Consider the following 13,919-nt stretch of genomic DNA (forward strand, 5'->3'; position numbering starts at 1 on the left):
ATTTGAACGTGCAGTTCTCTTTTTAAATGGACATGACCAGTGGGAGTGAGACAAAATATGCAAACAGATACCTCAATCCGCCAGAACAAATAAACACACGCCAGTGTTCAGCCCCAGAGAATGTCATAGAGATTGCACCCAGCCCATCGAGAGCAGACACCACCTGCCAGGACAGGGGATTTCAGCAGACAACACAACGGAAAAAGCAAAATGTTCATGTTAAACAGGCTCTTAGTATTCAGCTAGTAGCCACAAAGCACAGACAGAAAGTAAATAATGCAAACAGGACCAGACACTGATGCAGACTTAGTAAGCCCTGCTCTATATACTCGAGTTTGATTTCCTATGGAACAACAGATAGTCAGCCCTTTCTAGCGAAAGTGCGAAACATCACGCAGGTTAAGCATCACCCGCCGGCAAATGGGGCAATCTAACTACTACACAAAGGTAATTCTCAGCTAAGAGGATTAGACACAGTGATGCAACTCATTGTTCTTTATACAGAAGTGAATGGGTGGAAGCTTCTACAGTTGGAAGAAAACCAAATAAAGCATCCTCTACGATACCAAAATACACAGCACAATGCTACACTTTACCATACTGTATACTCTACAGTACATCATACTAATATATTATACAATACTACACTATTCTGTAGTTTACTATACCAGACCACATTATACTGCACATATTGAAGAATAGACTAGATTAGAACAGAACAGAATTAAATAAGCAAAACAAAAACATTAATGTTTCACATCGAACACTGGAACTGTTTAACATTTATGAAAATGGATTTCACCTGAGAACGAACTCAAGAGATCTAAGCTGCAATAAGACAAGAGAACTTCAATCATCCAAATAAAAGCTCTAAAAGAGAAAACAAGACTCCACCTGACCCAATCTTATCTCCCCCTGCTGAGACCTGACCTTCTCACCTTCTCTGTCTCAGGGCCCACACAATCATGCAAATCTCACGGATACTGCCACAAGGTTTCTTTGCGGTCAATATAAATACTTTTGGTGCAATTGATAAAAAGATTTTAATACCCACATCAGTAGAACAGGACATAAAGACAACAGGGCTTGTTACTTTGGTGTGGGAAATGCTCATAAAGATCTTTGATAAACCTTTGCTGTCATCCCCCAAAGGTAGGCATGACTATTTTTTCGCAAGTTCAACCAAAAGATGCATACATATTTGGGTGCAAACTATAATAATCATACACTGTGTGTTAATTGGCCAGAGGAGAACTGGCACCCTGACTGAGCCTGGTTTCTCCCAAGGTTTATTTTTCTCAATTATGCACCTGATGAGTTTTGGGTTCCTTGCCACTGGCACATTTAGCTTGGCTTGCTCAGTTGGGGACACTAAATAACCAAATCAATTTAATTACTAATCAAAATTAACTCTGTCAACTTAATTACTGATCTGCCTACATTGTCGCTATATGAAGAGATGAGTTTGATAACATCACCATTTTTTTCAAAACAGCTGTACAGCCGAATCAAATTCCGTAGCATTATTTTCCTGTTAACACTGTGAATCTGCTTTGAAACAATTGCCATTGTAAAGAACGCTATATAGACTTGACCTTGACTTTGACTTGACTTTTGACTGTTTATTGTTCTTTGTTCTGGTTGAGTATTTAAAGGGAATCGACAAACCACTGAAGGAAGCAACTGTTTTCAGAACGCAACACTGTTGCGATGTGTCTTTGAAACTATTTTCATGTTATTTTGTCATTGTGTTTTATATCGTATGCTGATCAGTTGAGTATGATGGATACAATCAGAGTCAGATCAAATTATTCATGGAGTCAGAGTGAAAATTGGATCTTCACATTTTAATAAATTAAAGTGATTCTTCCAGAAGCGCCAGAAAAGACGTAGAAGTCCTTCAACCAGCTGCTGGATTCCTACATTGGGCCAAGTGGGTGGAGTTTATACATTGAAGATTAAACATTACCAAATATAGACCAGAAAGTGGCTAAGTCACTGACAATAATTACCTATATAATGTGTTGGAAGTGGTTGACTGATGTGGAATTTTTGATGGTTGATGCCACTACTGTAATTTTACATACATTAAACAGTGAATATAGCAGCCAAATGGATATAGAGCAGCAAAGTTCAAAATCAAGGATGACAGAGATGAAAAGAGATGAGCTTATGTACATCTGCGTTTTGAGTGCTGGCGTTCTCATTGTTGTCTGGTGTTATCATTATGAGCATATACACTATCAAACGTTTTTGGACGGTAAGATTTTTGAATTTTTAGTTTTCATTTATTTGATCCGAAATACAGCAATATTGTGAAATATTTTTACAATTTAAAATAACTATTTTCTATTTGAATACATTTTAAAAAGCGAGGAGATGAGCCTCCATCAGTACCCTATCCCTCTCCTAGAGCAAAAATGCCTCTAGACCTGGAGTATTGGCACAATTCAAACACCCACTGCTCTCAGTGCTAAGGGAACAGACACGTCCTGCCAAAACAAGGAAGCAATGCTGATATGCAAGAGTGCAACTTTAAACCAACACCCAATGATACAACCCTGATGTGAACATTATCATATGGCCTTTTAATCCCATCAAAACCTCCATAATAGCTACAAACAGGGGATTAGAGCTGAGAAAAGAGTTGAAAGAGTGGCCGCGGCAGGATTACAGTCCATCCAATCTCATAGTTTTAGCGCCAAATACACCACTAAAAGACAAACCGCCATCAAAGATCCCGCTTCAGTGGAGGACGACGACAATCCCACGGGTCCCAGTAGGAGGGAGACTGAATGAGCAATTACACATAATAAATAAATACACAGTGGAGTACCCATGAAGCAATTCTGTGTAAATTGGCATGGTTTTGTGGCAGATATTTGAGGGATGGAAGTATGTTTTGGTGCTAAACTGAGTCTCTGGGGTCAATAGCTCATGCTGTTACTGACAAGGGGCTGCTGAAGAACTATACACCCAATAACAGCTGTGACAGATGCTACTCACCAGATTACCTTGTACACTGCTGATATAGACGTGCATACAGTTGCACACACCACCCTGGCACGCTCAACAACATATAAGCCAAGCAAATTTATCCTGCACCAAATAGGCTCTATCGTGGGATAAACACTCTGCAGGTTGGCGCTTTCAAACTGGGACAAACACCCTCCAGGCACATTCAACCTGACATAAACAAACACCACCACTGTGGAAATTGAACCAAATGGCTACTAAGCACAGAATGAAAAAAGGAAGGAGCAGAGGAAACATTAAATTAGGATATACACTGTAGGCGAGTGGTACATCATAACAAGTAGGCCACGGTTCGGGTGCTTTTTGCCACCACAGAACACTGTAGTCTGGGTCGTGCAGTCTATGTTTCAATCATGTGTTGATAATATTATGAAAAAGATTTGTTTATCCACCCGGGCTTTGCAAAAGTAATTGAGTGTACCATGTAAGTCTCAGTAGAAAACCATCCATATTCATCACCCTCAGTTTATTGATTTATTTCTAAGATACGATTGAAAGTGACATATCCCACATTTCCCGCATTATTTAACGGAATTTGAGTCCGAGTGCCTTTCGAAAGAGCATACAAATCTAAATATATTCTTTTAATGCTTGACTGATGTCATTGTGACAAAAGACGCATTCTGGAATTGGTCAGGAGGGTTTTTTCCTCCTCACTCTTCTGGGCTTTTTGCTGTTTTCATTTCTTCAGAGGTGGAAACATCTATGACAGCCCATCAACAAAGTGAGAACACATCAATTATGATCCACTTAGGGTACCGCAATAAATTGGGAGTTCCTTTGTGAGCCTGAAAGCAGTTTAACAGAGAAACTGTATCTGTGTTTCCTACAGCCTATTATTGTGGAATGACTCATCCGCTGGTGACTTTGCACAAGCTGGCAGGAACAATCAGAAAATATTCAAGTGGAGCCTTCTGCAAATCGAAGGCATCTCAAAGCGCCCATAAAACAGGTTATTCGGAGAAAGCGAGGTCTTTGCGTACCGGTTTTGGGGTCGACGGTGAAGAAAGGCTGCCCTTGGAGAATGCTGTACACGATCTTGGCACTGTTTCCATACGTGGGATCATCGCCATCTGTGGCAGTGATCTGGAATACCGAAGTTCCTGTGTGGACAGAAAAAATATGTCTAAGTTAAACTGCTAAAATTATTTACATGCATTCTCATTAATGCATGCCACAAGCATGCTCTGACAGAGGCAGACGCTGTACTGATATGCAGCTTGATAATTCATGGGAATCATCTCATGCCTCTTTGACCTGTACCAGGTTGTATTTCACCTGCCATGAGCCTCTCTCATCAAAGCCGTAATGCATCTAATGCTATTACAAAGAGTCTGGGGCTTGGATGGTGGTGATAATACTGCTCTAGCCCGAGACACATTTTCAGTTTGAGAAAGAACACAAACACAAAAGAGAGAAAGCCACAGGCTCTAGAGACCCTCAGCTGACCTATATGGGCCTATCAATGGTGCTAGTGATTACTCCATCACAGATTGGTGAGTGGAGTCAGATAGCTTGAAAGCTCATTTGTGGAGTTTGTCATGTACCCGAAACTGAATATCTTATTTGGAAAGGCACAGTTAATGACCCGTGAATAACGAATTCTATCGAATAATAGGCAAAAAAGCGAATTATTTAGCAAAGAATAAAGCGATATTTAAATGCACATTTTTAAAACGATAATGAAAAGGCATGCCTGTGATGCTAATAAACTAAAGTGAGAAATGTATTAATGAAAATGTGCACGGTGTGATTTTAGGCTCAATAAAATTGCTGTTATTGAGCACTGATATATTGTTGTAAACTAATATTCTACATTACGCATATTACTTACATGTTGAAATGTCTAGATTAATGTTTGAAACATTCTGAGCAACATAAAAAATAGGAAAAAAGTAAGGTGTACAATTGTGCATAACTCTTTTTCTTAATACTTTAATTCAGCATGCATGCATTAAATTGATCAAAAGTGACAGCAAAGGCTTTGATATTGTTACAAAAATATGTTATTTATTTAAAAAATATATTTTCTTAAAAAAAATGAAGCAGCACATCTGTTTTCAACATTGATAATAATCAGCATATTAAAAGATTTTTGAACGATGCTGAAATTTCAGCTTTGCCACCATTCAGATAATTTTTTTAATAATATTTCATAATATTACTTTTTTTTACTGTAGTCTTGATCAAATAAATGCCGCCTTGGTGAGGATAAGAAATATCTTTCATAAACATCCCTCAAACTTCTGAACAGTATTGTATAATATAAATCATTTATATAACTTTTTTTTTTTAAATATAAAAAAGAATAATTAATTAATTAATTAATTTTGTACATATTTGAAAACTATAATTTAGTTTTGACACACTTCCAGTTTAAGTGTCGCCCACATCCAGTTCTATATATACTGTAGAGATCATTTTGTCAGTGCAGCAGATATATATAATTTGTAAAGACGCAATGCATTTCATTAAAAACAGGAGAGCAAAAAAATAAGGCCAGAAGTGAGAAATAAACCTTGCCCTTATCCTGGCTGTGCCGGGGGGAGAACATTGTGCCGAAAGGTTGTGAGGAATGATAATTTCACAGCTCTTTGGCTTGAATCCAGCCAATTGATTCGGATAGGAAGGAAGAACTCTACGGACAATTAGCACTTTCCTGACAGTCCATTTACTGCAGGGTTGATGTGCACTGCCATTGACGCAGACTGCAAGCTCTGCATGTGGATTACTCATGTATTAGGGGTGGATAGCACAGATCTATAATACATTGACATTTCAAATTGAGATACGGGTGAAAAGAGGTGAACACAGCTGATTTTTGTTGATCAAATGCTGTATTAGTTTAAAAACACTAAAAAACATTTGCACCCCCTGTGTGAGAGAACACACTAGGCTTTTATGTGAGATTCCAGTTGGATTTTGACACTACTCCTGAAATCACTTTTTTTCTACAACAGACAATACACCGTATCCTCTTGAGAGGCTTTCTAAGAAACAATATCTTTTATAAATCCACCACAACCAACCACCAGTATGCGGTGAGCTCGGGTCCAGGCCAGGAAGACTCCGATCTGCAATTGGACTCTGTGGTCTGAAACTGATGAGCCAACTAATGAAACCTATGCTCTACTGACAAAAACGTTCTTGTGTTCCCCCAGGCACAGCCCCAGACACCCCCCAGAGCCAGGAGGTCCTGACTGTTGGCTCACCGATGTCTGCCATCTCAGGCACGGAGGCTGAAAAGAGGCCGTCGGGGAATTTGGGGGCATTGTCGTTCACATCCTGGACCTTGATGATGAATTCAGACTCTGGTTCCACGGCTCTGTTAGTGAAGCGGTCAATGGCCCGGGCATGGAGCACGTAATGGCTCTTCTTTTCTCTGTCCAGACTTTTCTTTGCATGAATATCTCCCGTTAGCTCGTTGATAATGAATATGGTACCGGCACCTTCTCCAGAGAGTAGATACTGGACGGAGCCATCGCCTTTGTCTGAGTTTGAGTGCAACTGAAAGTAACAAAGAAAAGATGGTTATCACACTGCTTTTTTGCCTTAAAACAAATGTAAATTTTCTTTGGTGTTAAAACTGCATAATTAGTTATTCTAAATTTCTGACACGTCATAGTATTTTGAAATGCAGATTATTTGTGCAGTTTAGAAAGACAAACATAGTTTAGAAAGACAAACCCAAATGTTTGAGACCACATTAAAAACCAAGGCAGGGTTGAGACAAATTCAGAATTGAAAATCTGAAAGTCTCCCTTTCTGTTGATTAGTTAGAATTTGACCTGCAATTCATTTCAAATTCTCTCCGTCCGTCCATCCATCCATCCATCCATCCATCCATCCATCCATCCATCCATCCATCCATCCATCCATCCATCCATCCATCCATCCATCCATCCATCTGAACTCCTTTTATCAGTGGCAGCTAAAGCAGAAATGAAAATGTATTGAAATTTGGATTGCAATTTAGTCTTCAGAGCTGAGTGCCTAGAGTTCAAATTATTGACTGGTGTGTCTAGTCTAGTCTTTATTGACTTTATTGACAAACTTTGCTTCTAGTTAAAAATTACAATTCATTTAAATGCTGCTTCATAATTTGAACTGTAATTCTACATGCTCTTTGCTAACTCAACTCAAATTCAGGAACTTAAATTTCAAATGTACCTCCAATTCTGAATGGTGCACAAATAAGAATATGAATTGGGATTTAAAATCAAATTCAAACCAGGATGCAAAAACAATTTAGTTATAGAATAATAATAATAAAAAAGTAACATTTTAGATTGTAATTATAGTAGGTCACACTAATCATATTAGTGGCATTGATCATGTGACGCTTTGCACAGACAGTCTTCGAATGTAGCACAACATTATTAGGATGCTCAAATCATGCTGGAGAATATGATCATATGGTTTGACAAACTTCAGTAGAAGTTCATGTTAATTATGACGATAAAAATGATACAATTTTAAACCAGCAACATTGTCTCCATTAGAAATACAGAAACTTCATAGCATTATTTTTAAATGTCAGTCTTTGCACTTTTTCATCCTCTAACTTTAAGAAAACAGGAAATTAAATGACATAGAACTAAAAATATCTGATCAAAGTCAGAAGACAAAGACATGAAAAGTCCTGTCATAACCTTTACATATGTGGGACAAATGACATCATACAGTTCAAGCTTTCACATCATTTTTTTTATGACAAATCTATCACGGTAATAACTGTGCTGCATCCCAGCTCCTGTCACAGAATGCTCTTGATTTGTAATTAGCATGCTCTTTAAATAGAACTCACATTACATTTACGAAATGAGCACAAGGATATCACATGTGTTCTGAGAAAATACTTTTCAGAGGAAATGGTTGTCATTCAACCATCATTTTTTTCAGACTAAAAGAAGTTTAAAAGTACCATTGCTGTTTTCTGCATTGGAATATAATTTTATAATTATAAAATGAATTTACCAATAAATGAATATATATATATATATATATATATATATATATATATATATATATATGTATGTATATATGTATGTATGTATATGTATGTATGTATGTATGTATGTATATATATATATATATATATATATATATATATATATATATATGTATGTATGTATGTATGTATGTATGTATGTATGTATGTATGTATATATATATATATATATATATATATATATATATATATATATATATATATATATATATATATATATATATATATATATATATATATATATATATATATATAATTAATTGGTAAAAGGGCATTGTAGAGACTTAGCTCCCCTGACATTATAAGGCTAAAGCCTGTGGCTCCGAACCAGAACAAAATTGAGTTTCATGTGAAGTACACATGCATCAAAAGGGCGAAAGGATACCTCCTAATAAACATGGGTTAATCCCACCACATTCATATTAGTTATGCAATAAGATATTCTGTAACAGAATATTGCTTTTACTGCCTCAAGGTAAGAATTTTCTGTAATACCAAATATAAATATCCAAACAAGTATTTGGAATTTGCATAAGGAAATATGCAGTCTACAGCTATTATGCTGATCCTTCAAAGACCTCATTTTGCTTATTTGCTTATTTATTTATTTACGCACAGGCAAAGTAAGTTACATCTCTTGGTCTGCTGATTTTTCTGTATGTCTGACTACTTATTTTATATTCATATGTCAACCACAATTGATGGTTTAATATTATAGCATTCTCTCACCCGCAAAATCATGTGGTGCAACCAAATTGCATAAAAAATGACATGAAATATCATCATAAAGATAATTCTTCAGGTTGTGAAATATCATGTGGTGCGATTCCCCAAAAACTAGAGACGCTTGTATGTAATTGACTCATATGTTTGCAGAGATGCAAAATGAAGGATCACTTCTGTTCATGTCAGCTTTTAGTGTAAAATCAATATATGAAACCATCTGTGGCACATGTTTCATTAGTATCACATATGCTATGCTCATGTAATTAAAGTAACACAAACTGAAGAAAAAAAAATGCATACTGGATGAGACCACCTGAAACGGAGACACCGCTATTTTCAGGCCACTTATCCAACAATAAATGTTGCAATTTCAGTTGCTAATTATCACTAATGTGGCCTCGAAAAGGCAATGTGTCTGATCCAAAAAATAAAAATCTGAGCAGCAGGAATTGGCAGAGCTTGGCCTTTGGTGTGAAAAAAAAAACACATTAGTTGGCATGTTGCTGGGTTGCTATTCAAGCAGCTTTCTTTTCCCACCGTGTTCCCATAATTCTTGGCAGCCTGTGTAATCCCACTGCAGTGAGCAATTAGTCAGAATGACGTTCACCTTCCAAACCTTTTCCCCCTGGCTAAGAGGGACATTCACCTTCGTAGATATATATGGGAGCCATGCCTGAAACCACACTATTTCTGGGGCTATTACTTTATCCACAAAACTCTGTGTACATGCCTGGTTACCGCTGCAATGCAGCAGAGCACATACAGTATTAAAACACACCAAACATGAGCTCTCTTACACACACAGCTAAACCCGAGACCCAAACCCAAACAGCGCCATTGTTTGAGGATCCTCTTGTCCACCTCTTTCATCCTTCTATCCTAATGTTCACCTGCTCCATCCAGCAGTATGAAATATTGAAGGATCCTCCTACACTGTACTCGAAAAGGAGTAACCCTTGTTTTGAACTTGCCTTATATTTATGGAAGCACCATTCACTCCTCCAAATGCATTAGATTCCATAAAGGATTGATAGAGTATTGAATAATGTGTTCTATCACTGAACAAATCCTTAGGATACAATTGATTTATTTTCATTTTTATTTTTATTTTATTTTTATGAAATGTCCTATTGCAATCCTTTTATTTTTCAAAACAAATATGCACATAATGGGTGTTACAGTCCAAGTATTTGTACCAAACCGTTTTGGTACATTGCTTTCACATGTGTACCGTTCCGAATTCAATCTTTAACTGTTAACAATAGACTTGTTTTAAGCACCGAACATACTTCCGGGTTCCCACACAAGCATATTAAGTATTCAGTCCTTTTAATCATGAAATTGAAACGATAAATGCCGTTTTGATGCTCTTTAATGTGACGTTACTGATAAGTGTATAGGCGGGTCAGTTCAAGCGGCAGCGCGGCACGCAATATGTTATTTGAGTGTTGATTATTATATCTAAAAAATAAATAGCAACTGAATTTAGGTTAATAGTTTGGGCTCTGTTGTTAACCTTTAATATTATAGTAATGTGCAAGTAAGGGCTCCCCATACAGCAAACTGTTTAGTTCTAATTTAATCCATTTAAGGACAGACACATTTTTTTTTTCAGTCAACCACTGTTTATTAAAAATAAATAAAAAGCAATTTTGTAGAACTGCTGTACTGAAACCGTACCATGTACTGTGACTTCAAAAGTGAGGTACTTACCAAACCGTTGGTTTTGTGTACCAGTACACCCCTAATGCACGCACACGCACACACACACACACACACACACACACACACACACACACACACACACACACACACACACACACACACACACACACACAAAAATAGACTAAGATTTTCAACATTACAATTATTCTATTTATTTCCATGTTATGCCTATGAAAAAATTGCTTTCATTTGTAAATCAGCTGATATTCCTTATGCCAAGCAAGCTTTTAGTGAGTCAAGTTTACCACTAGCCAAATCTCACATGTGAGGATGCTGCAGGTGATGGATCATTTATAGCCTTTTCTCACAGCAGCTGGAATAATTAAATGTATAATTTTAATGCACACTAAATACACATAGTCACACAATGCTGATGTTGTTAACATTAGCTATTTGAGAACAGAGTATAACAATAGTAATACTTTGCACGGTTTGATGTGATATGAGCTAAGCGATTGTTAGATTCAATCACCGTTGGTAGCACAATTCATTGTTATGTTTTTTTTCTTCAGTTGGTTAAAACGTTACTGTAATAAGGTTTGTAGATGGGAAGGAAGGAGGCGGGAACCGGCGAACGTTCAAAAACTATAATGTAAAAATAAATAAAAATAACTAAAGTAAAACCCACATAATAAACTGTGGGCAGCCCCTCACAGACGACTGCCCACCAACACCTAATAAAACAAACAAAACAACAAAAATCCAGGCCTGGTCCTCTCTCGTCTTCCGCTGCCTTGGCTCCTCCTTTTATGCTCCCGTCACTTGGCCGCGAGAGGAGACCGGTGTGTCACGCAGCTGGTACTCATTACCACTCGTCACCGGCCCGCTCTCGCGGTCCCTCGCCCCGCTGCTTGCCAAACCACAGTTACTTGTTCAAATGACATTTTCCAGTGAAAATTCTTATTTTGGTTATACTTCTCCAAGATGTAGAATCTGTGATCTGTGCTGATGCACAACCCATGGGGAGACGATAATTCCGCAAAAAAAACAGACTGCAGCTTTAAATAAGTAAATTGTAAATTAAAATATTTACTGACATTCAATAGTAATAATAGTAGTAGTAGTAGTGGTGGTAAATTATTTTTTGAAAATGAAAATAAACATAATAACTTTTTTTTATTACCATCACCTTGAAGGTATAAAGTCAAGTACTTCTTTAATAAGAAGACTATATAAAAGTGGATATGAAAATTGCCATTTTGTAAATAATAATAATTAAAAAAAAGTTTAAGAGTGCAGACTGGCATTACAATGGCTTTAAGAGTTCAAATCCTGTGTGCCAAAGGTCTCAAAAAACAACAAGAGAGGAGGGTAGGCAGATGAGTGGAAGATAAAATGTGTGACGCTGTACCCCTTCACAACATTACCACACAAATAAAAGGCTTTGAGAAACCTGCCAGACAGATATAGACACAAATCTGAAAGCAGCCAGCCTAGAAAATACAAATGCATCAAATGTGATTAATAGGATTATAAATGAAAGCAAACGCTTGAGCACAATGAAAACTCATTAACCATTTGAAACAAACTGGGTGTGTTGCACATTTTGCATGCCAAGCAGACTGATCCGACTCGGAAATACATTCTGACATTAACGTGTAATGGTGACCACTGAGTATTTGCGTACACACACACACACACACACACACACACACACACACACACACGTCATGTTTCCATGTTTTATGGGGACTTTCCATAGGCGTAATGGATTTCATACTGTACAAACTGTACATCCTATCCCCTTACACTGCCCCTGCCCCTAAACCTACCCATCACAGAAAACATTCTGCATTTTTACTTTCTCAAAAAAAACTCCCTAAGTGTGATTTATAAGATGTTTTCCTCATGGGGACCTAAAAATGTCCCCACAAGGACTTCGGATATTGCCATCTTTGTGGGGACATTTTGCCCCCATAATGTAGGGATTACCAGGTCTCTCTCTCTCTCTCTCTCTCTCTCTCTCTCTCTCTCTCTCTCTCTCTCTCTCTCTCTCTCTCTCTCTCTCTCTCTCTCTCTCTCTCTCTCTCTCTTTCTCTCTCTCTCTCACACACACACACACACACACACACACACACACACATGTTGTGTTTCCATGTTTTATGGGGACTTTCCATAGGCGTAATGGATTTCATACTGAACAAACTGTATTTTCTATCCCCTTACACTGCCCCTGCCCCTAAACCTACCCATCACAGGAAACATTCTGCATTTTTACTTTCTCCAAAAAACTCCTTTTGTGTGATTTATAAGATGTTTTCCTCATGGGGACCTAAAAATGTCCCCACAAGGACAAGGATTTCGGATATTGCCATCTTTGTGGGGACATTTTGTCCCCATAACGTAGGGATTACCAGGCCACACACACACACACACACACACACACACACACACACACACACTTAATCCTACGCTTCATTCAGGGCTCCAAGGCATTTTATTGTGGTGCTAAAGCGATGCATTTAGATGCATTAGAGCACCTATTATGGATCAGAGGCCTTTTAATGTATGCATGTTAGGAGGTGACACTACTTAATCTTGCAGCACAAACACTTAAGTGCTTTACAGGGACAGAGACCCGTATGGCATCCCAAGCCTCTTATTCGTTCTGTGGAACACAAAAGATGATATTTTGGTTTCAGTTCCTATTCACTTTCATTGTATGGACAAAGTCCATGGGAACTAAAACGTTTTTTTTTTTTTTTTTTTTTTTTTTTTTTATATCTTCTTTTATATCCCACAGAAGAAATACAGATTTTGATCGGCTTGTGAGTGAGTAAATGATAACAGAATTTCCATTTAAAAATCCACTTTTGTATAAATGAGACTTTGAAAAAAACCATATTGTCAGAACAATAGCCTCATTAGAGGTGTCTTAGTTCAACCAACCTCATTCCTACAGCTCTTTTAATATTCACAACAATGTCTACATTAAGAATGCACAGAAAGAATATATACGAAAAACATGTATCCCTGCAGAATGCAGACATGACCGTGATGCAGGGTTTGCGGTTACTGCTGCCGCAGACTTGAGAGCACAGGTTGCCTTGTGCAAGGGCTTGATAAACTGCCCACGCTACAAGAAGGAAAGGACTGATTAAATCAGGGCTCAGCCTTCACTGCTAACCGCAAATTAAAGCCGGCGTGCTGATGGAAAGGTCAATTTTACACTGCACCAAGAGCCCTTCACGTCAGAATAAGGAAGCGTGCATGGGCGGCACTGAGTTTGGTAATTTGCCATCAGTGAGAAAGAGGTGAGCGGTTTAATGTAATCCTCCATTTTAAAAGATGCAGTGACAGATATTCATCGGCCAGACTGACTCCAATAGTGGACTGATCTCTATCGGTTTTCCTCTACTCAAAAGTCTATACTGTAGACCCTCTCTAGTTATCACACATTCACACTAATGTGTGCTACCAG

At 37.7% G+C, this 13,919-nt stretch overlaps 1 protein-coding gene across 1 annotated transcript in view; it reads right to left on the bottom strand.

Moving 5' to 3' along the window:
- The window catches only part of cdh18a (cadherin 18, type 2a), a 62,150-nt gene that overhangs the window by 22,854 nt on the left and 25,377 nt on the right, over positions 1-13,919 (bottom strand). Inside the window, exons 3-4 of the mRNA XM_067453677.1 lie at positions 6,249-6,543; positions 4,020-4,139 (exon numbers count right to left, since the gene is read on the bottom strand). Of these exons, the coding sequence (XP_067309778.1) occupies positions 4,020-4,139; positions 6,249-6,543 (415 nt within the window). The remainder of the gene's footprint in view (positions 1-4,019; positions 4,140-6,248; positions 6,544-13,919) is intronic.

This window comes from Pseudorasbora parva, chromosome 9 (genome assembly GCF_024679245.1).
Source record: "Pseudorasbora parva isolate DD20220531a chromosome 9, ASM2467924v1, whole genome shotgun sequence".
Taxonomy (NCBI): domain Eukaryota; kingdom Metazoa; phylum Chordata; class Actinopteri; order Cypriniformes; family Gobionidae; genus Pseudorasbora; species Pseudorasbora parva.